Below are 27,268 nucleotides of genomic sequence, written 5' to 3'. Positions count from 1 at the left end.
GATGGCAGCAGCGATAGGGGACGCGAGCGGGGCTAATGCACTTAGCCAGCCCAGCAGCAGGGCCTCCCCGCGGGCCCCGCGGGCTCCGAGAGCCGCCTATCTGGGGGTTCTGAGCAGAAGGCTCCGGACGTTCTGGCCATGGCCGGGTGGGGGCCGCGGGCTGTGGTGAGGGCTGGAGGGCTGAAGCCTTCTCCCGGCTGCCCCGGTCCCCCGAGGCGCGGGCTGGGCCTTCTTCAGCGCCAAGGGAATTGGGGTTTCACCAATCTGGGGTTTCTGACCCCTCTCCTCCCCCAGCCCACACTACATTCCCCTCTCTTGGGTGAGCGTGCCAGGCCCAGCCTGCAGGTCCTGCTTGGCACTCCAGGTCAAGATGCCAGCGTCTCTCCTCCTGTTCCCCTAAATGGGAAGTGGATTCCATGGGCCCATCTCTGGTCTCCCTGGAGTTGGATCCCTCTGGGCCAGTCCCTGTCCCTCAGACCCTGACCAGAGGGGGCCCTAGCCTCCTCTGTGCCCTTCCTGGCTTCCTGGCCCCCACCTTGTCCTAAGGAGAACATGTCTCCTTGTTGGACCAGGCAACCAGGTTGAGACAGGCGTCACAGACAAGCACCTGACCCTCTGCTTCCCACAACCCACCCTGGGCTCCCTGGGTGGTGTGGGTCAAGTGCCTGACCCCAGCCAAGGATTGATTCTGTCTGGATTCAGAACTCAGGTCAGCCTTGGGGCCAGTGACCCCGCTCACACCCTTAGGTACAGCCAAGGACAGTCCTGCTGCCAGCCCCCTCCCAATACTCCATGAGATCATTTAAACAAACCCTGGGTGCCAGCTGGCCCGCCGGGGACTGCCCATTGCCAGGGCACGGAAAGGGGACTGGAGAGCCAGCCACCCTGTTTACAGCTCCGTCCCTGTCTCCCCTGCCCCCACCACCTAGCATGGAGTGTACCCACCGGCTCTGCCATATTTAGCTCAGATGCAAGGCCTATTCCCAGAAGTGAGCACCGAGGGCCGGACACGGTGGGGTTGGCCCCCATAAGGAAAGAGACAGAAAGTCTGGAACACAATTGAGCGTTTATTGCAGCGCTAACAGAGGATGCTGGGGGCTCCACTCTCCCCTCTGCCCTCTTCACGTCCCCCTCACTCCCGTCTCCTCCAATTCTTCCTAGAGCATTCCAGATCCCCTTACACTCATCCTCATCTTCTCTGAAGCCGGGGCCCGGACCAGGGTCACTCCCCTCAGGGACCACTTGTCCTCCCCGGCATCTTCTGTCCCTTCTCCTAGGGCTGGGGGGCACTTGGCTGTGCTGGTCCCCAGCTCCCTACCCTTCGTGGCCACTGTCTTTGCTCCCCTCCCTTTGGGAACTCAGGGGACCCAGGCATCCTGGCCTCTGGCTCCCTCCTCCCCTAGCCCCCAACTCTGGGCAAACTACAAAGCATCCATGGCCAGCAGCTCCCCTCCATGGTCCTAGCCAGGAAGGGCCCAGCCCGCGGCGGGCGCAGTGGAGCCCAGGTCACCGTCCCTCTCAGCCTCTCTGTGCTTCCTGGGACATGGAGCGGGACAGGGAGCGACGAGGGGCACCGGGCTTGCTGACAGGCACCACAGGGGGCAGCTGCTTGGTGATCTCGGCCACATCCTGGCGCTCCATACACTGGCCACCCAGGGCCGTCTCCAGGGCCAGCAGCTCCCGCAGCTGGATGGGGGTGTCCTCGCGCTCCTCCTTGGCGGCTCCCATCTTGGTGGGGGTGAAGATGGGCAGTGGCAGCACCCGCTGGTAGGGCAGCAGGTACTCCTGCAGCCCGCGGCCGAGGATGCCCATACGCATCACCAACCAGGGGGAACGCTGCACCAGCGCCTGGCACTGGCCCTGCCGGTGGTAGGTCTCATGCCGCTGAGAATCCTCCTCGTGCAGAGAGCAACTGGGGAGGAGACGGGAGGGGACACTGAGCTCCTGAAATCTGCTACCCTCTACTAATGAGCTGGGCAGGGGGCTCCCTGGGACTTCCAGGACCTGGGGTACAGAAGGGGTACCCTCTCCTTGTCCCTACCCCCAGAAACTTCTGCAGGGCTTTGTGCTCTGGCCTCCTGAGGCTCAGGAGGGGTGTTCTGGGGGAGAGGGACTCCCAGCCGGCTGGCACTCACCCTTCCTCAGGCCGTGTGGACAGCGTCAGATCCTTCCATTCAGCCCAGAAGGCTTCTCGGCGCTCGCGGTCCTCCTCGGACACCTGGCAGCTCAGCTCTGTAGTGGCCATGATCGGTGCTCACTCCCTCCCGGCTCTGCTCCTCCCAGGCCCTTTAAATAGCCCCCTCCTCCACCTCCTCCAGGGGCTATTTTCAGCCCCTCTGGCGTCAGATGCTATAAGCAGAGCCAAGGCTCACTGATGGGGGACTCTGGGTCCAGGGTGGGGGGTTGGGGTACCTGGACTCCAGCTGCCGCCTGGGGTCAGCGGTCAGCTTCTAAAGAGATCAAGATGCTCCAGTGGGGGCAGAGGTCCTCAGAGTGACACCTCCAGGTGTTTGACACTCCTTAGACACTGTCTGAGGCCAGGCACATGCCCAGCCTCGTGCCACCTTGGCACTAGCTCTCTGCCCCGCCCCTTTCCTCTTGCCCAGGGAGGGCAGGGGCCTGTCTGAAAACAGAGCAGACAGTGGCAGGAATCGAGGCCCACTCTGGGCTCTGTACCAGGCCATCGGGTCCTGCCCCCACTGCTCTCCTCTGCCTGGGAACAAGGGCAGAGCCCCTAGCCATGCCCTGCGACAGGAAGGGACAGTATAACCACTCTCAGGTATCTGCAGCGAGACCTGGTCCTCGACTGCCACCACCGCACTGGCATGAAATAATGTGGTTAACTCTGCACCGGGACCCTGCACATGAGCCTTTGTCAGCCTTCCCACGGCCAGTGGTCAGAAAAGTGGCTTCCCAGGTCAGGCCAGTCAGGGTGCAAACAGCAAGTGTGGGAGGGGGCCCCCAGCTCTATCCCCAACTCCACCCCAAGGCAGGTGAGATGGGAATCCAGGGGCTCCAAGAAGTGGCAGGGTCAGATCTGGCTCTCGCCCCAAACCAGCTGTAAATAGTCTGGTGACCAAGAAGCCACCTCTGCCTCTCTCTGGGCCTCATTTTCTGCTCACAACAGCCTGAGCGGCTCCACTGTGCCACCTGGGAGGGGCCTGGCTCTTACTCGGGGGAGCAGGGGAGCTTCTGGGAAAGCCCAGCATTCAAGGGAAGCAGCTCATGGTGCAGGGAACTGGCGCACAGGGCGCTGGGCATGGGGGGAGGACAAGTAAGGGCATCACTGAGTGGACACAGCAAAGGGCACCGGAAGAGGCTGTGCAAGAGCTGAGAAGAGGATCCTGCAGAAACAGCAGAGCACCCAGCAGCTGGTAAGCCCCGTGGGTGCTCGCCTGGAGCAGAACTACGTCCTCTTGATTCCTGAAGCACTAGGCCTGATTCTGGTTTTAATCTTCCGACAGCCCTACAACATAACGAGTCTCATTTTTACAAAGCAGGAAACAGAGGCCCAGAGAGGTCGATCCGCCCAGGGTCACATATCTGGGCGGGACCAAGACAGGACCCCTGCCCCACCTTGGCTCTATGCAAGTCTTCCCCCCAGAAGCCGGCTGGCAGGGAGGGGGGCGGGGTAGGGAGGGTGGTGGCCCCTGCCCGCGATCTGACTCTGTGCTGCCCCTAGCGAGTGTGGTGGGGCAGGTGAGGAGCCAGAGAGACGGAGATCCCAGCGTGGCCTCAGTGACCCAGAAGTCCAGCCCTACCCCCAGGCCGACTGTGGGACCCCAAGAACGGTCAGAGCCTGCCAGGTCTCTCCTGCCTCCCCCCCCAATTCCTGGGCAAGAGACCTTCCACCGACCTTCCCTCACAAGAGGCTGGGCTGGGGGGTGGGGTGTTGTTCTCTGACCAATCATCTGTCCAGCTGGACCAGCCAGGAAAGTAGGGGGTTCCAGAAACAGGGTCCCGCTGGCTCCGCCCTCCCGCTGGCTCTGGGAGGGTATGACAGGGTGTGGGATATGTCTCGCCTGCCCGGTCCCCACCTCCACAATGCTGCCCCTCCTCTTCCCTCAAGAGGCTAGACAGGAGGGGCTTTGTTTTTTTATGTTTTTTTTTTTAGTTTGTTTTTAATAATTGGCTCAAATTACAAAGGTCCCCAAGGAACCCTGAGGAGGGGAGAAAATCTGGGAGTGGCAGAGGTTCACTGCCAGCACCCACCACCCCCACCTACCACCCGCTCCCCTACAAGTGCATGTGGAAAAAGGTCCCAGACCCTTTAAATAATCCTAAAAATCCACAATGAGAGCAGGCAGGCGAAGGGGCTCCTACACCTTAAGGCTGATGCCAAGGCCACCCTGATCCCTGTCCAGCTCAGGGATCTGGCCCTCCCCAACCAAGTCTGACGCTCCCATTCCAGATCCTGCCCCTGGCTACGGAGGGGCCAGTGGATCTCTTCCCCCACGAGGCAGGGCCAGTCCTTGTGTAAACAGCGGCCGAGCCCTGAAGTCCAGATGCCTGACCTCACGACCTGCTCACAGCCGCGGCTCCCAGGCACAGCGAAGCACAGTGGGGGTGGCAGCTTGGGGCCAAGGTGCTGCCACAGGAGGGCACTTCTTCCTCCCCACTGCATGAGGCCAGGTCCTCTGTGGGCCTCGGGAAGCCCCACTGGCCCCCGCTCAGGCTCTGAAGGCTGTGGTGACAGGACCCCGGCCTGCAGGGTGGCGAGGGGGCATGGTTACACCCGGGCCCCCAGCTCTGTGATGCGCTGCCGCAGGTGAAAGGCAAACTCGAACATGGTGGCCGCGAGGCTCTGGTGGATGAGGTACCGGGGCAGGCGGCCCTACGGGAAGGGGAGAAGCGGTTTCCGGATGGCCTGCCCTCAGAAGCAGGGGTGGGGGGTGGGGGTATGTACCCTGGGCCAGAGCAGCAGGTGCAGGTGCGGCTCTGGAACGTAGCCTGAGTCACCCCTCTCCCCCTCAGCCCTGGCAGAAAAGAACACGCTGTGCCGGCTCTTGGCACCGTCACACAAACAGACCTAGGAGGGGCTGGCTTGGCAGTCGGCCACGGCTCCTGGGGCCTCGAGAGTCGGAGGTAAGCGGAGGTACAGGCCCTCCAGCCACTCAGGAGACCATCTTGACCCAACCCTAAATTTTAGCCTAAGGTAGGAGGCAGAGTAGGTGAGGTCCTAAGCCTGACAGGAGACCCTACCCCAAGGTCCCCCAGCAAGTCCCCTCTACTGTACTGAGCCAGCCTTGCTGCCCCAGCACCCGCACCTTGAGATCTGTATTAAGGATCCAGACGAAGGTGCAGACTCGGGGATTACTGGCTGACTTGAGCACGACGAAGCCCCCAGGGCCATTCTCTCCCCTAAGAGAAAAGCATCATTAACGGGTACCTTGGAGCCAGGCAAGGCCTCCAACCTGACCCCACACCCCATTTTTGGCTCATCCTAGCCTGGGGTGAAATTGGGAAAGGAGCTACTGGTCTAGCAGCTGCCAGTCGGCCTGAGCAGGGGCCAGAACAGGTGTCCCAGATACAGCGGGGGGGGAGGGGGGGATATAGCCCCCCACCTGTACCATGGGATGCCCAACTGCCCCTTCTACAGCCTGCCGATGTCTGTGCACCACCAGTGGCAGCCAGCATCCTCTGTCCAGGGAGGGGTGGGTTGTGCATGCATTTCTCACCCCTGCCTAACTCGGGGAATAGTGCAGTGCTGGGGGTGCCTTCCCAGGAGGCAGGGAGGGCACATCCCATCACCAGTCAGCTCCCCCACAGTTCCATCAGACACCCTCAAGCCCACTCCACAGATAAGGAAGTTGGCACCCAGAAAGAGGCCTGCTTGCTCGTCACCCAGGGATCTGGTATATCAAATCTCAAACTCAATGCACACTACTCCTTGTGGAACCTCAGGAAGGATGGGGAGCATGGGCAATCAGGGAGGAAGCCATCTACAGCACTGAGATCTAAGGTTAGACATCAGGAGAACCTGAAGATGCCCTGGGACAAGCAAGGTGGCGGGGACCAATGCTCCTCAGGCAGGGAAGTAAAGCTCCAGAACACGGAGCCTTCTGCTCAGGTCGCCTGGAGCAGCACTGCCGCATGGCTCCCAGCCTCCTTCCCTATCTTCAGGCTATTCGTAGGGCTGCCCTCCAGCCTGGGCAGTGTGGTTCCAGCCCTTAATCCCACGGTCTCCAGGAGGGAGAGCAGATTAGCAGGGCAAGGGGCTGAGAGGGGCAGAGGCCAGCAGGACAGGGGACAGGCAGGCAGTCTCAGCAGGAGAAAGTGCCCAGCCATCCACGCCGTACCCTACCCTGCCCTCACAGCCACCAGAGAAGGGGCCAGCTGGGATGCCCCCAGGCAAGGTGAGGCTCACCTGACATATTTGTGTGTTGGGGGCTTGGCGCAGTGGGTGGTGGCGATGCCCGATGACACATACCGGTCTCTGCGCCGCTCAATGCGCCGCACGTTCACGAAGTCCCTAGGGGGTGGAAGGGTTAGAGGGGAGCAGGGAGCCAAGCCCGTGATCCAAGGGCAGGAGGCCTGCCTGTGAGGAGGGGCTTGGTGGCACTCACCTGGGGGAGACCACCCCGCCCGCGGCCCCCGAAGAGACATCGTAGGAGATGAGGGTGTTGTCCTCTACTCGCTGCAGGATCTAAGGCATCAGGGGAGATGTGAGGGGACAGCCCAGCCCAGGAACACCCCAGGGACAGGGTCCCAGCATCTCAGGGAGCCCCCAGACCAGCCTTTCTCTGCCCAGGTCCCTTTACTGAGAGCCACTCCCAGGCCCGGGGCTGGGCTGTGCATGCTCCCTCTCCATCTCCTGACCCTCTCCAGCAGGCGCCATTATCACCATCTCCATTTTACAGACAGGGAAGCTGAGGCACAGAGCAGTTCAATGATATGACCCAGCTTCCCAGGGGTAACTGGTCCTGCTGGGGTGCAACTGCATCCTGATCTGCTGTGTTGCTCTGCCTCTGCCCTGAGATGTGGCCAGGACAGGCCCCCGGTTCGGCTCACCTGGCAGGCAGTCACCGTCTTGTTCCACAGCACCATCCTCTCGGGCTGCAGGATCACCTCCTGGTACACCAGCTCCGCAGGGCAGGGCAGGAAGGTCTGGGGCAGGGTGGGCAGAGGCCTGGGTGGTCTCACAAGTGCTTGGGCATACAAGCCCTTCCCTCTTGGTGGGGAGAAACTTGCCAGGAGGACCCTTAGCCCCTTCTTGGAATCTCAGACAGAGCAGGAGGCTTCAGGACACCTGCTTCCCTCACTCACCTTTAGGATGAATGTCTTGCCATGGAAGGGGACCTCGATGGTGTACACAGTGTCCCCATATTCCTGTGGCAGGGAAAGAAGGGTGACGGGGAGGTGGGCAGAGGGCAAGGGGAGGCTGGGGGCGGGGTGGGCCGGTAGAGGAGGAATGGGTGCCCCAACAGGGCAGCTTTTTCACAGCTCAGGGTAGAAAACTTCAGGAGTTTGGCGATACTCAGGCAGCCGTTAAAAAAGAGTGGTTCTGACAAACGTCCAGCAACGAGAGAAAGGCTTTCGATATCAAGTTAGAGGACAGAAGCACTGCCGTACCACAAGGCAAGCTAGAGCTCCCAGAGGGACCGCCACAGAGGGACAGGACACGTCCGCATTCCCCAAGCTCACTGCCATCTCTTTAGATAATGTTGTTTTGATTATGAAACAAAATACCGGACACAGGGCAGAAGCCTGGCTTCCCCTTCAAAGCCAAGCTGAGTGAGGAGAACAGCAGGGGGCGGAGGATGGGTTGGGCATGGGGCAGGGAGGCAGGGAAACATCCAATCCAGCATCCAGCCCCACCTCTTGCCAAGTGATGACCCCAGGGCCCAGCCCCCTCTCCTGGCACAGGAATATGGTTCCAACCCTTGAAATCCTTGGGCTTCTCAGGCCTCAGAAAAGCCAGCAAAAACTCCCATCACATGTGGGCAGGGCAGGTGGGAGAGGGATTTCTTACATTGTTCTTCTCAAACTTCCAGTTCTCCTCCTGGGCCAAGATCTGGTCCACCACTGCCATGGCCTCCTTTCCCTGATGGATGTACTCCCGTTCCTGGCCAGGGAGGAGAGGCAGGAAGGGATCAGCCTAGGGCCCGCCCACCCACCACCGTGTTCATGGCCAGTTCTTTCTCTACATACTCCACATACATGGAGTCTGGGTTGGTCTCTTCGGCCCGTCGGGTCCCCAGGGGCCATGGCCGTGATTGCTCCCCTCTGGGGCCCAGGTATGAGGCAGCCTGGTGGGCCGGACCGACGGTGGGGCAGACACTCAGGTGCACACTGCCTGGCCTTCAGGCCGCCTGAGATCCACCCTCTGCGGGGAAGCCCCTGCCCACTCTGCTGAGCCCAGCACCGACACCTTCTCTGGGGTGCCCACTCCAAAGGTCGGGTGGGGGTGGGCTGCCAAATACCTGGGCAGAGAAGCTTTTCTTCCCAACGTCTTCATCTGATTCATTGTCAGACCCTGCAGAAAACAAGCACAGATGACAATAGGAAGGCATGGGAACAGACTGTGGGGAGGTAGTGGGGTTCACGTACAAGATTGCGGGGGGATAGACAGGGAGAGGGTTGTCCACTTTCCCCAGGGAGCTGAAAGAAGGAATAGAACAAACAGACACAGCCAACCTACTCCTCATAATGACCCTTCCTGAAGGAGTTCCCCACCTGCCAGCCCTCACCTGCAAAGGATTCTGGGGGTGAATAGAACTGGCCTTCAGACAGAGCACCAGAGAAGAGCAGAGGTCCACGGGCGACAGCAGCCTGGGCAGCAAGATACCCTGGGGGAGTCGACATGGACAGCCACTGTCCCAGAGCAAGGGCAGTCAAGCCTTAGCAGCCTAGGGTCTCCCCACTCCAAGCTCACCCTTGGAGGGGGCTCTTGGAGACTGTTCAAAGTTGGCAAGAGAGCTCAGAAGTTGCTCTCATGCCTGAAACTCTCCTCTTCTGGGGCTGTGATGACCCTCACCACCCCCTTCCCCGGCACTCACATCTCTCCTCTTCCGCTTCCTGTGGTAGGACTTTGAAGTCAAGGAACCAGGTCTCCAACCAGGCAAGGACAAAGGAAACGATGGGGAGCAGGTAGCCGAAGGCCCCTTTGCTGAGCAGCTGTGGAGGGAGGGGGCTAAGCTCCACAGTAGAGGGACATCCCAAACACAGAGTCCCCTCTTCAGGACTACTGACCCTGCCACACACCCCCCTCCTGCTCCTGGGACCAGCTGGAGGGACCTCCTGTGGCAGTGGTCTGAGATGGGGTTAATTTTCAAGCAGGAAAAATTGAGGTGAGGCTAGCAGAACAACTTTTTGTTCTTGGGGTTGCAGAAGGGCACGAAGACGAAGCCGGTGAAGAGGATTCCTTGGAGATATCAAAGGACAGGATTCCCCCCTCACCCCAATCAGAGAAAGGGCCCCTTGTTAGGAGAAGCCCATCCCTTGGTCCCTTGTGCTAGAGGCTGGCCAGACCAGCCAGACCCTGAGCCACTGACCTCAGAGAGGATGACCTTGACAATGAGGAATGCACTGGACACCAGTGTGGTGACCTGCCCAGGGGAGAGGAGAGGGAAAATGGGCTGGGGAGTGAGTCCTCTTCCACACCCTCCGTGGCACCAGCCCCACCAGGGCTCACCCCTGCCCCCAGGCCTCTGCTGCCGGCAGAGGGGTGTCTTACCGCAATCACCCACCAGTGCCGGAGCCGCAGCACAGCATAGCCCAGGAGCAGTCCCGAGAAGCGGAAAAAGGCCAAGACCTGGTGGGGGTGGGGGGAGCACACACAAGCCATCACAGGCAAGCCAATGCCCCCTACTCCTGCTGAAGGCTGACCCCCCACACCCCTGTCCTGTTCCCCTAGGTTCCCTCCATATGGGAGTGCATGCCTCAGGAGAGAAGGGCTGAGTCAGTGTTTCCTTGGGGATGATTCAGATGTGACCGTCATGGACCAGGGTCTATTCTTTCCCCCTCGTACTTGGGGCTTTCTGAAGGGAGGTCCTTGTTTCGGAACTTTCTGAATACTGAGGGCTCCCCAAGGATGGAAACAAGTCTCCATGATCAGACTAGGATGTATGATGCAGAAAGAAGAGAATCCAGCCAGAGAGTCACGTCCCTGCACCATCTCTGCCCCAGAGGACCCAGTCCCGAAGGCCACTCACAAAGATGTCAAAGAAGGAAGTTTTAAAGTTGTAGTGGATGATCTCCTGCTCCAGGTTCTTCTGGATGCCTGTGTTGGTCTGGAAGAGGGAGATACAAACAGTTCTGCAGGTAGAACCAAGTCCCCAGGGGTGCCTTCACCTTTGGGAATGGGGACGAGGTGGGGGCATGTGGAACCTGGAGAGGATGAGCCACTGCCCAAGGAGGCTCCCCCAAACACCAAGAGAGCTCAGCCAAAGGCCTGAGGCCCCAGCATCTATCATTCCTCCAAGCACCCAGGCAACCCAGATGGGCAGGGCCTGCCTCTAGCACTGACACTCATGGGCACACTGCCCACGGAAGGGGGAGGCTTGGAGGGCCTCGGGGCCGTGCAGGGGAGGTGAAAGGCCCTGTGCAGGCAGGTAGGCCTGGCAGACTGGGTACCGGGAGCCTGTGTCTCACATAATCTCATCTCCCTCTCTCCATTATGGCGCTCCATCTTCCCAGCCAACCATCCATCTGGGGTGATGGGGACCGGGGATGGGCAGTGGTATCAGACGGAGCCCCAGGTGGCAAATCAATTGATTAGGTTTGTGCTTAATGGGCAAAATCCATCATGCTGCTAGAGAGAATGGCTAGCAACAGAGACAGACTGAGCAGACTTGTCTTCACCCCTGTCCCTGCCCCAGCCACCCATACATTTTCCATGGGACTCCTGACACCTTGGCTGGGGAAAGAGAGGATCTGGATGGATACCGAGAGCCAGAATGCAGCCTGACTTCTCAGGAGGAATGGGATGGCAGGCCTCAGCTTCTGCAGATGGGGGCGCCAGGCCCCTGGAGAAGGGAGGACACAAGGGGACTCCAAGGAATGGAGCCCAGGAGCCTAGAAAGTTAAGACCCTTCACGACCACCTAGACTAGAGCTTCTAATCTCTGGTAGGTGATCCAAATTGAGGTGGTGTGGCTTATTAAGATACAGATGTTCAGACCACTGAGTCCAAATCTCAGGAGCATCTGGAATTTTTATCAAGTTCCCAGGAGTCAGCAGTCTGGGCAGCCCCCTCATCGATGCTTGAATGCCCCTGCCCCTGTGCCTCAACCTCAGGACCACCCTGAGTCCCGTGGAGTCTCATGAGCCACCCCCCACCCCAGTTTGGTCCTCCTCTGACTCTTCAGACTGCTCCCTTTTGGGCTCCACAACCTCTCTGACCCTTAACAGTTGCTGTCCCACAGAGGTATCCCTCTGCCTGGGCATGTACAGCTGCTGACAGTGTCCTGATCCAGGGGAGCCAAGTTCTAGCCCCTGCCAGCCTCTGGCTGCAAGACCCTGTGTCGCTCTTGTAACCCTGCTGGGGCCCTTATATCCACTGAGCAACACCCAGCCTATTCAAGAACTAAAAACATATATGCTCCAAAATATGAAAATAACATCACGAGACGCCTGGGTGGCTCAGTGGTTGAGCATCTGCCTTTGGCTCAGGGCATGATCCCAGGGTCCTGGGATCGAGTCCTGCATTGGGTTCTGCACAGGGAGCCTGCTTCTCCCTCTGCCTATGTCTCTGCCTCTCTGTGTCTCTCATGAATAAGTAAAATCTTAAAAAAAAAAAAAAAAAGAAAAAGAAAGAAAGAAAGAAAAGAAAATCACAAAACTGAAAATTGATCACATATTAATTGTCTACCAAGTGAAACATTATGGCTACCTCCACTAGTGGTTAAGTCCAGCATTCTAAACTTTTCATTACACTTGAAAACAATATGGAGGGACAACTGGGTGGCTCGGTCGGTTAAGCATCTGCTTTCAGCTCAGGTCATGATCCCAGGATCCAGCCTCGGAGTTAGGCTCCCTGCTCACAGGGGAGTCTGCTTCTCCCTCTCCCTCTGCAGTACCTTCCCTTGCTCTGCTCTCTCTCTCCTACTTGCTCTCAAATAAATAATAAAATTTAAAAAAAGAAAAGAAAACAATCTGGAGATTAGACTTTTTCCGATTTGCAAGAATTCCCAAGTATGATGACTACTGAGCTATTACAGCCAGTGCATCCAGATAATTTCAGAAATAAAATTACCAGTTTTTCCAGCTGTTTGCTGGCAAGAAAATATATATTGAATGAGAGCTGTGGGTGAATTTTAGTGCTTGCTTTGATGCTGGATGGGACTCTTCAAAAGGAAATTATTAACTCAGGGGTGGGGGGATAGGGACTGGGTGGTACAGTCAGTTGAGTGTCTGTTTGGTTTGGGCTCTGGTCGTGATCTCAGGGTCATGAGATCGAGCCATGCATTGGGCTCCACGCTCAGCGTGGAGTCTATTTGAGATTTTCTCTGCCCCTCCCCCCGTCTCTGTGTGTGTATCTCTCTCTAAAATAAATACACAAATCTTAAAAAAAAATTTGTTGTTAAAAAAGAATGCCTAAGACATCAGAAGCACTTCAAACAGCCCTGGACCTTGTGGAGCCGTAGCTTTTTCATTGGTAAAAATGGCCTCGAAGGTCCCCCATGGCTCAATCTAGTGCGAGGTGCCAGTTCATCTCTGCACAAAGGACAGTCACCCCCAGAGCCCTCCAGCTCAGCCTGTCTAGAATCAAACTTGTCCTCTTCATCCCTAAACCAGCCCTTCCCCCAAACTCCTCAGTTCTATCCACAAAGTCATCGTTTTCCTGTCACCCAAGCTTGAGACTGAGACTCGCAGGAAGGGCACCTGCTATCCTGAACTCTGACCCATTCTGCAGAAGGAAAACAGGGGGAGGCTCAGAGAAGCCAAGTTCCCTGCTGTGATCTCACAGTGAATACAGACTAGAAGCTGGGCTTGACGAGCCTGGAATGCTCTGTTCTCATGGCTCCTGCCTCTGTGGTCAGGTCCTGCTCTAGCCTGTCAATGCCTGGAGATCAGGTCCCATCACCAGCTGGCCAAGCACTGCACAGGGGGAGCAGGGTGCTGACCCAGCACTGAGAGGGTGTTCGATCTCCAGGCTGCTAAGCAGCATCTCACCAAGACTGTTGAGGCCAAACTGCGGGGGGCACTGGATGATTGTCCAAAATGGGGAGGGAGAGAGCTAGGCACCACCAGGACCTGGGAGGTTTTTTTTTACTGGTTCCCTCCCACCATATCTTCTGCTTTTAGCATGGTGCTTGGGATACAGCAGGGATTCGAAAACTGCTGAGTGAATGGGTGAATGAATGAATGAATGAATGAAACCAGAGAGCAACATCGGCCAGAAAGAAGGCAAAGGTTTCAACAGTCCAGCCATAGTCCACTGGGCTCTCTCCTCCTTCCTCAGGAGTGTCCACTAGAGGGCAGTTTGGCGCAGAGGTCAGGAGTGTGAACTCTGCAGCCTGAGGGTCTAGGTTCAAATTCTACCCTTCTTCACATACTTGCTAGACAAATGACTCCAGCCCTCTGAGCTCCACTTTCTTTGGAAGATGAGAACAGCTAATTGTATCTTCCCATTCTCCCTTTTACTGGGAAAGCCACCCTGCCCATGTGGCACCCCCCCCCAGGGGGCAGTTAGAGTAGGTGAGGCCCCGGTGACTCCCCCACCCCACCCATCCCACCCCTTCCCACCCCAGTCTTGGGCCCACTCACGTTCAGTTCAATGATCCAGAGCAGGGAGATGAAAAGCAGGTCGAAGGTGACAAAGAGACAGAAGGTGCGGCGGACATCAGAGATGGCTCGGCGCTTCTCTGGAGGTGGTGGGAGGAAGTGTGACGAGAGGCCCTGGCTGTGGGACAGCGATGAGCCCAGGGAGGCCACGGCTGGCAGGCTGCGCTCCAAGTCGCGGGCCAGCTCCCCAGACAGTTTGTTCATCCTGCTGGGCCCCCACCTCCAGGCGGGGAAGGCGGGGCCTCAGCTGCAAGGCTGGGGGGAGGCGGGGCAGTGGGGTCAGGTCTCTGGGGTTGAAGGCTTGGAGGTCCCGTTAACCTCTATCCCCCAGGACCCTGTTTGCTCCTAAACACATCTGCCTTCTCTCCCATCCCAACCCCAGGGTAGCCTGGGGTCCTATAAGCCCAAATTCTCTCCAGCAGCCCCATTTCTAAGCTGGAGGGGTTTGAGAATCCCTCTTCCTCATCCCCCCTCACCACCACCACCTGCAAAGCTCAGCGACCCCACAATTCACCCTTGGAGGGGTCTGGGGTCCTCCCCGCTGCTCGAGGGCACCGCCTGTTCCTGCCAAGCCCAGCCCCGTGGTTCAGCCTCTGGCCCTGTCAACAGCCTCTCCGGCCTGCCCCCACCCCCAGGAGAAGAGGGCCCCAAGCTCTGTTCTTTGTTTGCCAAGCACAAAGCCACATTCCCTCCCAGCAGCCAGCCCTACCCTCCCACCCCCTAATCCATGGCAACTGGGAGGGACTTCCTAGAGCAGCGTCTCTGAGTGCTCCGCCTGGGACAGCTACAGGGGAAGGACATCTCAATCCCTTCTACCTCCACCCCCACCACCCCCATGATGGGCCCAGCCACCTTCCTCTCCCTGGCGTTACAACCAGCCTAACGGGTTAGTCTCCAGGCTGCCTCTCTCACCCTGCAATGCAACAACACCTCTCCCAACAGCCAGAGAAAGGTTTTCCAAACACTGTCCTAACCATGCGTGAGCCCTCCAGTCCAGGCCCTGCCAGCTCTTCTGACGGCTTCTCTCACAAGACAGGCGGGGTCACCAGCACAGCCACCCTGGTCTCTCGATATGGCAGCCTGGTCCTGCCTCCAGGCCTCGCCCCTAGCTCTCCCCTCCTCAGTCCTTCCAAAAATCAGCTCCAAAGTCCTCCCTTTCTCAGAGCCCCCACCCTCCTGCAGTAGTCCTGCTCTATTAGGGGCTTTCCTGAGCTTGTCACTCTCTGCAGTGGTCTTACTCCTTGTTCTGCAAACTACAGATGTGGGGCTTTCACTAGACAGTCACTGCTGTCTCCTAGCGCCCAGCACAATACCTAACACCTAGTAGGTGCTGAATAATTGCCTGCTGAGTAAATAGGTGCTCCAGAGGCTCTCCTGGTCCTCAGCTCCAGGCTATGCAGCTGAGAGATGGGGCAAACCTTGAAGAGAACTAGCCACTGCCTGAGGCTAGGCCAGAGCTCCACTGCCCACAGAATCCTGTACCCATGCCCACAAAGGGCAGGATGGCTTTTCCTTTCCCTTTTCCTTTTTCCTTTCCTTTTCTTCCTTTCTTTCCTTCCTTCCTTCCTTCCTTCCTTCCTTCCTTCCTTCCTCCCTCCCTCCCTCCCTCCCTCCCTCCCTTCCTTCCTTCCTTTAAGATTTTATTTATTTATTCATGAGAGAGACACACACACACACACACAGAGGTAGAGACACAGGCAAAGGGAGAAGCAGGCTCCATGCAGGGAGCCCGATGCAGGACTCGATCCCAGAAAACCGGGATCACACCCTGAGCCGAAGGCAGACACTCAACCGCTGAGCCACCCAGGTGTCCCAGGATGGCTCCTTCTATTTCACAGATAAGGTAGCAAAGACTGAAGGGGGAGCAGACTGAACCATTCCTTGCCTGTGCAACCATGGGGTCAAAACTCTTAGGAACTCTAGAGGCAAGTGGCCCAGAGGACTCCCTCCCTGCCATGTGGCCCCAGGCCCAAGGTCTCTGCTCCACCAATGTGCTGGCAAGGAGCCTGAAGAGGCCCTGTCCCCTGGGTGGGGGAAGAAAAGGTTCAGCCTACAACCAGAGGGGAGCTGGCTCAGTGTGGTGGTGCCTGTGCTTCTGGGGCTTCCTTGGAGTCTTCCTGAAACTTCTTTCATGCCATCACCAGGAGGCAGGTTTGGGGGCCAGTGGGAGGGAAATCCTGGATGTTGGTTTCTGATCCCAGGAAGGTAAGACCTAATCCATCTCTACCCCCCCCACCCATCTCCTATCCCCTCATACCTTTTTTAGGTCTACCACCTTCTGGGGCCCCTCCATCTATCAGGTCCCAAACAAGCTCCCCATTTGTGACTGGCAGGGGATTCTGAGCAAGCCAGTTTGTCGATCCCTCTGCCTCTGTGCAAGCCCCAACAGACAGGTGCTGATTGTTCTCAGTAGAGGCATCAGCACAAGGCCACCCCCACAAAGCACGCTCTTGGGGTCGCCATGCCTAGCTCATCTGGCGGATACTGAAGGAAAGCTGAGCCCAGTTCTGGAAGGAGGCAGTCAGAAAGCAGATGTGACAGGCTGCCGACAACAGGACCTCCCCAACATCCATCAGCTGGACCTAGTGCCAGATAGTACACTCAGCGCATCTCTCACTGTGACAGGGCCACAGCTCCAGGGCGGGTGACATTTCCCTGTCTCTAATAGCCCTCTTGTCTGCAGCCAGACCTGTCTCCATTTCTCTCCCTCCTTCCTGTCTCTCTCACAAACCACCTTTCCACCTTCGTGTCTCTTTGCCCCCCTCCCGTGTCCATCTCTATGGGTCTTCTCCAAGCCTCTCCCATCTGTGAGTCTGTCTCCAGTGCCACCAGCTCAGTCTCAAGTCTCACCTTCCCTTCCTCCAGTGTGTGTCTCTCTCTCTCTTTTTCTCTCTCTCCCCCTCCGCTTCTCTCCCTCTTCTCGCTTCTCTCCCTCTTCTCTCTTTCTCCCCCTCTGCTTCTCTCCTTCTTCTCTCTCTCCCCCTCTGCTTCTCTCCCTCTTCTTCTCTCCCTCTTCTCTATCTCACTGCAGGATGCCTGCAAGATGCCGTGGCTTCCCTACTTCCCAGGCTGCTCCCAAGTCTGCCTGGCATTTCCCTTAGCTTTCTCCCTCCCTCCCTGGGGACAGGACTCTGCTGGCAGGAGCCTGGTGTGAGATGCCCCTGGAGCAGCAATAGCACTGACACTCACACATGCCGACATCCTTGCTGAAGTGACAGACACAGATGGGGGCTGAGAGCAAAGGTGCTGGGGGAGCCGGGGAGAGCTGCAGACAGAGGAGTGTGTGGGAGCCAGGAACTGGGCCTCTGAAGCAGGGTTGGGAGCAGCTGGCCAAGCGGCAGCGGGGTGGCAGTTCTCTATCACCCTCCACCACAAAAACTGCTCAGAATCCAAAGAAGCAAGAGCTTGTAGAGTAGAAGGAGCACCAGTGGAAATGAAGACCTGAGCCCCAGTCTTGGGGCAGCCATAACCCTGAGTAACTGGGCAAATCCTTACCAAGTCCCTGTTTCTTTATCTGGGGGAAAATGTCAGTGTTTTTTTCCAACCCCCTTATCAAACAAGAGAAACTTAAAAAAAAAAAAAAATAGAGAAAGAGAAGAACACCTTACTTAGAACCTTAATATAGAAAAAAGATAAAAGGCCCGTCAGGGCCCCTGAATGGCTCAGTCAGTTAAGCATCTGCCTTCAGTTCAGGTCATGATCCCAGGGTTCTAGGATTGAGCCCTGCATCAGGTTCCCTGCCCACCGGAGAGCCTGCTTCTCTCTCTCCCTCTGCTGCTCCCCCTGCTTGTGCTCTCTCTCTCTCTGTTAAATAAATAAATAAATAAATAAATAAATAAATAAATAAATAAATCTTAAAAAAAAAAAACAAAAACAAAAACAAAAAACCACAGGACTGCTATAGGTCCTGCCACAGAAGGAAGCCACAGACAGCCCCACTGGGCAGCCATTCCTCAAACCCCAGGGTCACCCCGGAAGCACCTCCTTGGGCCTCATTTGAAAACTCTGCTTAAATGACTTCAAAAGGTCTCTGAGCTCCATCAGACCGCCTGCCGGTCTAAGAGGTGGAAATCATCTGTTTGGAACTGCCCTTAGCAGTCCCCAAAGCACCCGTTCTCTGGTTCCCTGGCCGTGACAGAGGAAGGTGGTAGCTGCTAGCAGAACAGTGAGGCCTGGCCTCCACCCCACCATGCCAACCATCCTGAGAAGGAGGCAGGAATGAGTGTCATGGGCTGGAGACAGCAGGGCCACCCCCGGTGCCCTGGGAGCAGCACCTCATACAGAGCCTAGCCCCTGCTGTCACCTGCCCCACCTAAGCACCTTCACAGGTGTCGGGAGTGGAACAGCAAGAGTGGGGTGAAGGAGTCCACGTGGGATTGGCCGCGGACTTGATACTCACTTGACGTGTGGTATAGGAGAAGCAGAGCTGCTAAGGTTTGGGGAAGGGAGTGAGACAATTGGAGGTTTTATCATTCCAGGTTGCAAGGGAAAGAGAGGTGAGGAGGAGGCAGCAGTCCACTCTGGGCACAGTGGATTACACCTGTTCTCTCAGCTCCTGAAGCAAAGGGGAGTGGTGGGCATGGGCCCCCAGGCCTGCCAGGCCTTCTCTTACCCCAGGAAATGCCAGTATTGGCCAGACTGCAGGAGGAGCTCTCGGGTAGGTCCCAGACTCAAGGCAGACAACAGTAGGCAGTTGGCATCATGGCAAGAGTGCTGGACTCTGAGGTCAGGGTTCAAATCTCAGTCTGCCCTTATGAGTTGAGCAATCTGGAGCAAACATAACCATTCTGAGACTTAGTTTCCTCAGATGCATTAAATAAAGGCAACGTTAATATACTTAATGCCTTGGAACTATGCTCTTAAAAATAATTAAAATGGGAGTGGAGGGGGAAGCCCGGATGGCTCAGTCAGTTAAGCGCCTGCCTTTGGCTCAGGTCATGATCTCAAGGTCCCTGTTCAGTGGGGAGTCTGCTTCTCCTTCTCCCTCTCCCCTACCCCTGCCCCACTACTCCCCGCTCATGCTTTCTCAGGCTCTCTCAAATAAATAAAATCCTTAAAAAAAAAAAAGGTTAAAATGATAAATTGTATGTTCTGTATATTTTACCACAATAAAAAAAAAAAAAAAAAAAAAAAAAAGCAACAACCGCTACCTCCCAGGGCTGGCATTTATGTAAGTGTCAAGAATTACGGTAGGTACTTGGTGAGTGGTAGTTGAGATGGAACAAGTAGCTGGTAAAGCCATTCAGGTAAGGGAGACATTGTGCCTGTGTGTATGTGTGTGTGTGTGTGTGTGTGTGTGTGTATGTTGGGGGGCTTACACACTACAGTGACATATAATGAAATCATCAAAGGCCTGAGTTCAAATGTGAGTTCTACAATTCCCTCTCCAGGTGACCAGCAAGCTCTCTCAAGTCTAGCATCCGGGCTCCCTGTCTGTGGATAGAATGGACCAAGTCATTCTAGGTCCAGGCACAGGTGAGTTCCCAGGCTGCAGGAGGAGTTGGGGGGTGGGGCGGGGAACAGGATTGTAGGGGCCCATCCTGGCTCCCTGCACAGGCTTTCAGGGGAAACACCAGGGCCGACCTCCAACACTACTGCTTCCTACTAGTGCCGGGCCCCACTGCAGTCACCCTCCATTCCCCACTTCCCCAGCTCATAAGGGACAGGTACACAGATGGGGTCCGTGCCAGCTCTGTCACAGCCCAGACCAGAAGCTCAAGCCACCTCTATGGCTCAACACCTTGCCTGCCTGCAGTTCATACCTGGCCATGGCAAGCCTACAATATGAACTATGCCATGTACTCACCATACAAGCTGCAGAGGCTACATCTGGAAACTGGGAATACCAGTCTTGAGCCCGCTATCTGGGGCATTGAAGGACATAGCGATGCATCTGTTTGTTTTTTTTTTAATTTATTTATTTATTCATGAGAGACACAGAAAGAGAGAGAAAGGCAGAGACACAGGCAGAGGGAGAAGCAGGCCCCATGCAGGGAGCCTGACATGGGACTCGATCCCGGGTCCCCAGGATCATGGCCTGGGCTGAAGGCAGCACCAAACCGCTGAGCTACCCGGGATGCCCCATAGCGATGCATCTGAAATGTCTAGAATGGGGCCTGGCACCACAGAGTAAAGGCTTAGCAGATGTTAGCCACTGCTACCACTGTCGCCTCTGAGGCTCCTTGCCCTTTCCCATCCCCTGACCTCCAGAAGGCAGGCCAAACCATACCAGGTCCAGCAAGGGCTTATTCTGCAAAGTTAGGCTGTGACCCCAGGGTAGGGAGACCAAGTCTCATCTGTATCCACAAATGACCCACATTTCTGGGCAGTGTGGCTTCTCCAAACCTTCTCTCGAGGCCAATGGGACAGTGGACACAGGCTCTCAACATCTCCCTCACTCTGTATTCCTCAAAAATGTGAGCAACTAGCCCCCTACTGGCCAGGGAGGCTTCCCAGTGGGGTCTCTATCTCCGTACAAATCAGGAGAAATCAGTAAAGCTGAGAAAGAACTGGACTCCAAGCCCAGAGAAACTTCAAACCCTGGATTCCCGCTGTACTTTCACTGAACCCCTCTGTGTCTAGTTTTCTCCTCTGTAAAGTGGGGGTGACAATGGCACCCGCTTCTTCCAGACATTATAAAGATTAAATAACTTAGTAAATACAATAGCCTTGAACAGTTCCTGACACAGAGTGATCACTGCATAAGGATCGGCTAGTGTGACATTCCTTTCTCTTCTTTAGAGGAAGACATAGTCTTGAGCTCTGACTGCCTCCAGGACATGGCTTCAGGCCAGGACTGGGACAGTTCTGGGTCAAGCCATCCCTTCAATGTCCAGGTGAGTGGAGAATCCACAGATGGGCAGGAGGACGAGGCTCTGGGTGTGGAAGATGGTGGCTTTGGTCTGTGTCCTGCCACTGATCAGCATGGGAGGGAGCTGATCAGGGAGGGTAGGATAGCAGATCAAAAAGGACTGTGGGTCATCCTGAGGAGCCAGCACACAAGATGCAAATCTGGTCTAGCAGTAGCCTGCGTTGGCACCCTGCAGACACCTCTCTTTTACTCCTCACAACCCCCACCAGGAGCTGTGGAGATGAGGATGGGGCGGAGGAGACAGAAAGTTGGAAGAGGCCTGTCCACAGTTCCCCAAGCAGGATGGGGCAGAGTTGACCCCAGGGCCTCTGCTGGCCAAGGAGCCAGATGTCAAAAGATCCCAAAGAGCTTTCTGGCCACCCAGTGAGAAACTGCAGAGAGTCCAGTACCCAGCCCTCCAAAGCCAAACCATCACCAAATTCTACTGGCTCTTCCTTCAAAATCCAGCCAGTATATCTGCCCAATGCTCACCACCATTACTGCCGTCACTGTGTCCAAATCATCACCTCTTACCTGCTACAGCTTCCTGACCACCTCCTTGCCCTCGTCAAGTCTGCTCTCAACACAGCAGCCAGAGGGATCCTGGTAGGTCAGACCACAGCTCCCCAGTACCGCAAACCCCCAATGGCTTCCAATTCACCCTGAGTAAAGGCCGAGTCTCCATCATAGCCTACAAGCCCCCTCTTCCCAGGCCTCTTCCCCTGGAACCTTCTGCTCCACCCACACTGGTCCTTTTCTGCGCATTGGACACATCAAGCAGCCTCCCACCCCATGACCCTTGCACCCACTGTCCTGTCTGAAGCTCCTCCCTCAGGTCTCTGCAGTGCTCCCTCTATTCTGGTCTCTGTAAATGTCCCTTTAGATAAGCCTTCCCTGGGCAGCCCCGGTGGCTCAGTGGTTTAGCGCCGCCTGCAGCCCAGGGCGTGATCCTGGGGACCTGGGATGGAGTCCCTCGTCGGGCTCCCTGCATGGAGCCTGCTTCTCCCTCTGCCTGTGTCTCTGCCTCTCTCTCTCTCCCTGCATCTCTATGAATAAATAAATAAATAAAATCTTTAAAAATAGATAAGCCTTCCCTGAACTTATTTGGCTCCCACTCTTCATCCCCTCACCCTGCTTTTTTTTTTTAAAGATTTTATTTATTTATTCATGACAGACACACAGAGAGGGAGAGAGAGAGAGAATGAGGAATGAGGGAAAAGGCACAGAGAGAGGCAGAGACACAGGCAGAGAGAGAAGCACTGTGCCTGTGCTCATGCTGCTTTAGGGAAGGGTGTGATTAGTTCGACACATTACCTGAGTATCTTCTGTGAGCCTGGTACCGCTCTGGGTGCTGGACACACAGCATGGAGCAAAGCAAGAGTGTTCCTGCCCTCGTGAAGTTTGCGTTATAGAAGGAGAAGACAGGCAGTAAATGCAGACTAGTAAACGTATACTATGTCTGGGGTGATAAGCTCTGTAAAAGAGAGTAAAGCAGGGTGAGGGGGGCAGCCCGGGTGGCTCAGCGGTTTAGCGCCGCCTTCAGCCCAGGGCCGGATCCTGGATACCCAGGATCGAGTCCCATGTCGGGCTCCCTGCATGGGACCTGCTTCTCCCTCTGCCTGTGTCTCTGCCCCTCTCTCTCTGGGTCTCTCATGAATGAATGAATAAATAAATAAAATCAAGAAAAGAAAGAAAGAAAGAAAGAAAGAAAGAAAGAAAGAAAGAAAGAAAGAAAGAAAGAAAGAAAGAAAGAAAGAAAGAAAGAAAGAAAGAAAGAAAGAAAGAAAGAAAAGAAAGAAAAGAAAAGAAAAGAAAAGAAAAGAAAAGAAAAGAAAAGAAAGAAAAGAAAGAAAGAAAGAAAGAAAGAAAGAAAGAAAGAAAGAAAGAAAGAAAGAAAGAAAGAAAGAAAGAATACATGCAAAGTGTCTATGCTCAATTAACAGCAGCTATGGGACTACTATTAGGGGCTATGGGTACAGTGTTCGAGGCAGGGCCTGGGCCAGGCGTGTGTAACACGGCACTCTGCCCAAACCAAGGGTCCCACGTACACTGCTGGATAGAAGAATGGGCCCTGGCCTCAGAGAGCTGACCCAGGGCAGCACAGAGCAGGCTCTAGTGTACTTCCGGGCTCAGTGGCCCATGCCATCAGCCCTGGCACAGCTGACTTATTGGCCCCTACCCTAACCCACTGACAGAGAGTTTGGGAAGTTCCCTGAAGAAGGAGGAGTTTAAGGAGAGGATGACACAAGACAGGCTTCATTTCTCCCTTCCTTCTGGAGGAGTGGAAAGGGGAAGAGTCAAGCCAAAATGGAAACTACATTCATCACTGTACAGTGCCCCCACCAGCCCAGACTTTCTGGCAGCACAGTTTACTGAAAAATCCTAACAGACTAAGATCTCCTCAGCCCTCCAGCCCCCTCCACATGCCAGGCCCTGCTAAATGTCGGGGGTGCCTCATCGCTGGGATGACAAGACCCCTCCCCCCACTTCCTGCCTACTCAGGGACTGGTGAGTCAGGCCCCACCCGCCCATAGTGCTACTGCAAAAAAATTGGGAGTTAAGGAGGTCAAGTGTTCAAGGTCAGTCTGGAAAGGGTCAGTAATCTTCCAGGAGAGATCTCAGTCCTGTCAGCCCACTCAAGGGAAGGCTCCATGGGCAGAAGGGAGTTCAGCACAGACCCCTCCCAGCACCAGATCTGACCACACAAATGCCAGGATCAGCCTCTCCCCGGCCAGAAAAAGTTCATGAGGATACACTGGTCAGATGGGATGCCCCATTTGTCCCTTGTCTTACAGAGGTCAGAGCCGCCCCTTGGGGGGCTGGGAGACCGAGGCAGTTTCTCAGAGACAGCTGTGGACCTGGAGTCAAGAGACAGTTCCTGAACTTCATGCTGAGTGACACTGACCTTACTTGAGTCTCAGCTTCCTCATCTGTAAATGGAGCCAACAATCTCTACCACTCAAGGAAGCAAGTATGAGCTGACAAATGAGGTCTCCCCTACACTTCCTCCCTGTTCTAGGTACACAAGAGCTCAGTTTCATGCAGCATATGAACTGAGAGCCTACAGCATGCCAGACACTTGCTAGTCCCTGGGGGCCATTCAGAGGCTCTCGGTCTGGTGAGGGAAGCTCACATATAAATAAAACAAAGTGCCTCACTGTAATCAGCGCTTTCAAGGAGGAACAAACAATGGACCGTGGGCTCTCAGAGAAGGGAGCCTCTGACCCAGGCTGCAGTGGGTGAGGGTGGGAAAGCCACAGAGAGGAGGAGCCATCTGACCCAGGCCTTGAAGAATCCATATCAACCACAGGCAAGGAAGTCAAGCATTCCGGGCAGGCAAAATAGCCTGAGCAAAGGCCCAGATTCTGGTCTAAAGCACAGGCCTGCTAGCTGGCTATCTATCCCAGGGCCTTGACCCCAAACACCAGGCACCACGCCTTCAGACCTCCCCTGGGCATGGTCTCCACAGGCTCTGAAAACAAGGGGACACCTCCTCATGGCCAAGTGAGGAAAGGAACCCCTAACCTGGGCAGAAGAGGCTGCCTCTGCCCTCCCACCCACTTTAGCCCTCCTCCTGCAAGAACTCTGTCCAGAGGACCCAGCTGCCCATTCTCCGAGTCCACCCTGGTCTCTATCTCCCTCTGGTAACTTCATTCTCTTGCCCTGAGATCCCTCACTGACTGTCAGCTCCTCTGGGAAGCCATTCTTGGCCCTTCTCTCCCCTGGATTCCCAGAGCTCTGTGTACATTTCCATAGAATTGATGCTTGCCATGTAACATTCATTCATTTCCAGAGTCATTTCCTGAGCAGACTAACATCAGGTCTGAGTCTTTTTCGTTCTTGAATCCTCACTCAAGAAATCCAGATCCTGCCCCCCATGCTCTCCAACGCATCATTTTATTTACTGACAAAAAGCCAGGTTTTGGAGCTCTGGCACAGAATGAGAAGCCAGACACATCAACTGTCCTCAAGCAATTTACAAAATTAAAAATTACAATTGCTGCTCTATAACGTTCTTACACAAGCAATAACCACTAACATTTATTTTTGAGCATTCACACGCTCAGTGATTTAAGCCCTATGCATACATTATTTCATTTGATTCTCACAGTAACTCTCTGAGGTAGGGATGTTGCTACCTCCTTTTACAAATGAGGAAACCGAGGCCCTTTATTCATCAGGGTCATAAAACAGTATCAGAACCCACAAAGTTTGAATCAGGAGTCTGTACTCTCAACCACTGCTCTATTATGGATAGTGTTGCAGGGGCACAGGGGGCAGTAGTAAGTCTTGGAGGGGGTGAAGGAGTGAGAGTCGGGGGATGGGGTGAACAAGGAATTCAACCCAGAGGTGGTACTGCCTGAGCTGAGCACTGAAAAGTAGAAGGTAGCCTGGCAGATAAAGAGCAGAAGGGTCTTCCCAGACAGAGGTGCTGGTGGGCAATGGTATGGAGACACAAAATTGCAAGCTGTGGGCAAGCATAGCCTTCCGTGCCATGTTACTGGACTTTAGGGTGCACTTAGGCAACTGGCAGGAGAGAGATCAGAACACAGAGCTCTGTAAATTGTGCTAAAGATTCAGCCTTTTTCCACAAGCAATGGGACTCCAACAAAGGGTTTTAAGTGAGGAAGTAACACTATGAGATCTGAGTTTTAAAAGGGTAAGAAGGGCACCTGGCTGGCTCAGTCAGGAGTTTACTTAAAAAAAAAAAAAAAAAAAAAAAAAGGATCAGGGATCCCTGGGTGGCTCAGCGGTTTAGTGCCTGCCTTTGTCCCAGGGCTCGATCCTGGAGACCCAGGATGGAGTCCCCTGTCGGGTTCCCAGCATGGAGCCTGCTTCTTCCTCTGCCTGTGTCTCTGCCTCTCTCTCTCTGTCTATCATGAATAAATAAATAAACCTTAAAAAAAAAAAAAAGGATCACAAGAGGTAGTTTGGAGACTGGGTTGCAGGCAGTCATGACTGGAAGTTGCTGGGAAGCCACTGCAGTTGATCCTGGTGAGAAACACATCAAGATGGTACCAGAAGAGGTGGAGGCATAGGACCAGGTTTGCAGCACGTTCAGGAAGTCAGCTGGATCGGTCACCTCACAGATGGGGGAATTGAGGGAGAAGAGGAAATGTAATTTCCCGGTCTCACGCTGGGATGGGATGGCAGAGGGAGAAGGCGTTTGCGCGGGGGTGAGGTGTGTGGGGGGGGTGTTGGCCAGTTTCAAGTGAGCTGCAGCTGAGGTGCTGTCCACTGGGAGCTGGCTGGCCAAGTCTGGGGCTCCAGGGAGGGACTGCGCTGAAGGAAGAGGTGGATCTGGGCGCCTTTCGGGTATTTGGGTGATGTAAAGCTGAAGCCATGAGAGGGGACGAGACCATCACAATTCAGTGTATGGAGTGGGAGCCGGGCAGGAGCCGAGAGCGTGAAGCGGTACCTCTACGGTCAGAACAGGTGGAAGAAAACACAAGGAGACGCAGACGCCCAGGTGCGCGGTGGCGGTGGGGGCGCGGGCCAACTATGTCAACCAGGAACCAGTGTCACTGGTGTTGCGCCCCTCTAAAAACTCGGGAAAGACTCCTTAAAGGGTCCTTTTGATGTCAGTTAGGAAAGTCATCCACTGCCGTTTTCAAAGGAAGCTGGGGGAGACAGGGTGACCGTGAGACGCAGAGCTCCCGGACAGCGTCGACGGGCTTCCTCGTCGTTCACAGACCCTGACCCCGGCCCAACGCCAACTCCTGCCCCCTAACACTCAGATCTCGTGCCTCGCCTCTCCCCTAAGAGCGAAGAGCGAGGCTCGGGGGGGGGCGCGATCCCGGCCTCCCGGCCCCGGCGCTCCCGGGGGGAGGGCGCGGAGGGTCAGCGCGGGAGCGCCCCCCCCCCCAACTCCGCGCGGGGCGGAGCGAGGCCGAGACGAGGAAGGGGGCGGAACCTGGGACGCGGCGGGTGCGGGAAGGGTCGGACGGAACCAACAACGGACACCGGGCAGGGAGCCGGAATCTGCTGCCAAGACACAGCCCTCGTACCACCCGGCCCAGGGACCCCCCGGACCCACCTGTCCCATGTCAGCCACCGCCCGGGGTCTTCCTGCCCCAGCCGCAGGCCGGCTCAGCAGCCCCGGCCGAGCCTCCGAGCGGAACAGGATCTCCCCGCGGCGCCACTTCCGCCGCTGGGCCCGCCCCCGAGAGCGAACGGGGTGTGCTTAGCGCGCAGCCCCGCCCCTTCGCCTCAGTCCCCGCCCCCAAGTCCTTGGGCCCCACCGGGGGCGGGGCGTGGGGACCGCTTGAGAGGGTCTTAAGGAGGGGGAAATGGGAAGGAAGCCCAGGGGCATCCTCATTGTTGGGTCACCGAGGCCTGTCACTGTAGGGGAGAAAAAGAACGTGCCGAGGGGAGGCCTTTGGGGCTGGAGGAGGGGTCCCTTTGGAGAAATCCAATTACTCCTGAGAGTTCTTTTCTGGGGCACCTGGGAGGCTCAGTGGTTGAGCATCTGCCTTTGGCTCAGGTCGTGATTTGGGGGTTCTGAGATCGAGTCCCACATCGGGCTCCCTGCAGGGAGCCTGCTTCTCCTCCCTCTACCTCTGTCTCTCTGCGTCTCTCATGAATGAATGAATAAATAAATAAAATCTTTAAAAAGAAAGTTCTTAAAAAAAAAAAAAAAAAAAAAGAAAGTTCTTTTCCTTCCCTGCCTCTTTCAGCCATCCCTAGCAGG

At 55.8% G+C, this 27,268-nt stretch overlaps 2 protein-coding genes and 2 long non-coding RNA genes across 9 annotated transcripts; 2 read left to right on the top strand and 2 right to left on the bottom strand.

Moving 5' to 3' along the window:
* Positions 1–1,047: 1,047 nt before the first annotated feature.
* On the bottom strand, positions 1,048–3,721 carry TCAP (titin-cap). Its single transcript, XM_072780401.1, has 2 exons — positions 2,136–3,721; positions 1,048–1,912 (listed from the first exon to the last, which is right to left on the bottom strand). The coding sequence occupies exons 1-2, from the start codon at positions 2,243–2,245 to the stop codon at positions 1,519–1,521; spliced, it is 504 nt and encodes a 167-aa protein (XP_072636502.1). The 5' UTR covers positions 2,246–3,721; the 3' UTR covers positions 1,048–1,518.
* Positions 2,611–21,657, top strand: LOC140606671 (uncharacterized). Its single transcript, XR_012008989.1, has 5 exons — positions 2,611–3,374; positions 4,975–5,085; positions 19,118–19,202; positions 20,469–20,563; positions 20,808–21,657. It is a non-coding gene; the product is annotated as an uncharacterized lncRNA (long non-coding RNA).
* On the bottom strand, positions 4,088–26,771 carry STARD3 (StAR related lipid transfer domain containing 3). Of its 6 annotated transcripts, XM_072780396.1 has the most exons (18): positions 26,615–26,742; positions 25,997–26,198; positions 21,892–22,051; positions 18,340–18,494; positions 13,710–13,982; positions 10,155–10,232; positions 9,677–9,754; positions 9,495–9,548; positions 9,000–9,117; positions 8,691–8,789; positions 8,424–8,476; positions 7,973–8,065; positions 7,267–7,329; positions 7,012–7,107; positions 6,567–6,646; positions 6,368–6,472; positions 5,268–5,361; positions 4,088–4,834 (listed from the first exon to the last, which is right to left on the bottom strand). In XM_072780396.1, exons 5-18 carry the CDS (start codon positions 13,929–13,931, stop codon positions 4,730–4,732), a joined length of 1,338 nt encoding a protein of 445 aa, XP_072636497.1. In that variant the 5' UTR covers positions 13,932–13,982; positions 18,340–18,494; positions 21,892–22,051; positions 25,997–26,198; positions 26,615–26,742; the 3' UTR covers positions 4,088–4,729. The 6 variants fall into 6 exon arrangements, with proteins under 6 accessions (XP_072636497.1, XP_072636495.1, XP_072636499.1 ...); XM_072780394.1 differs by lacking the exon at positions 25,997–26,198 and having other exon boundaries at positions 26,615–26,771; XM_072780398.1 differs by lacking the exons at positions 18,340–18,494; positions 25,997–26,198 and having other exon boundaries at positions 26,615–26,771.
* LOC140606672 (uncharacterized) lies at positions 25,563–27,196 on the top strand. Its single transcript, XR_012008990.1, has 2 exons — positions 25,563–26,047; positions 26,164–27,196. It is a non-coding gene; the product is annotated as an uncharacterized lncRNA (long non-coding RNA).
* Positions 27,197–27,268: the final 72 nt, after the last annotated feature.

The sequence above is a fragment of the Canis lupus genome, chromosome 16 (genome assembly GCF_048164855.1).
Source record: "Canis lupus baileyi chromosome 16, mCanLup2.hap1, whole genome shotgun sequence".
Lineage (NCBI taxonomy): Eukaryota > Metazoa > Chordata > Mammalia > Carnivora > Canidae > Canis > Canis lupus.
This window is presented reverse-complemented; position numbering and strand designations above follow the sequence as displayed.

Excerpts from the sequence above, each read along its gene's own strand:
- TCAP (XM_072780401.1), bottom strand. The coding sequence starts at position 2,245 with ATGGCCACTACAGAGCTGAGCTGCCAGGTGTCCGAGGAGGACCGCGAG. Across the intron at positions 1,913-2,135 it reads TCCACACGGCCTGAGGAAGG|TTGCTCTCTGCACGAGGAGG; the intron begins GTGAGTGCCAGC and ends TCTCCTCCCCAG.
- STARD3 (XM_072780394.1), bottom strand. The coding sequence starts at position 13,931 with ATGAACAAACTGTCTGGGGAGCTGGCCCGCGACTTGGAGCGCAGCCTG. Across the intron at positions 8,477-8,690 it reads ACCCCCAGAATCCTTTGCAG|GGTCTGACAATGAATCAGAT; the intron begins GTGAGGGCTGGC and ends TGTTTTCTGCAG. Across the intron at positions 7,108-7,266 it reads GCAAGACATTCATCCTAAAG|ACCTTCCTGCCCTGCCCTGC; the intron begins GTGAGTGAGGGA and ends ACCCTGCCCCAG.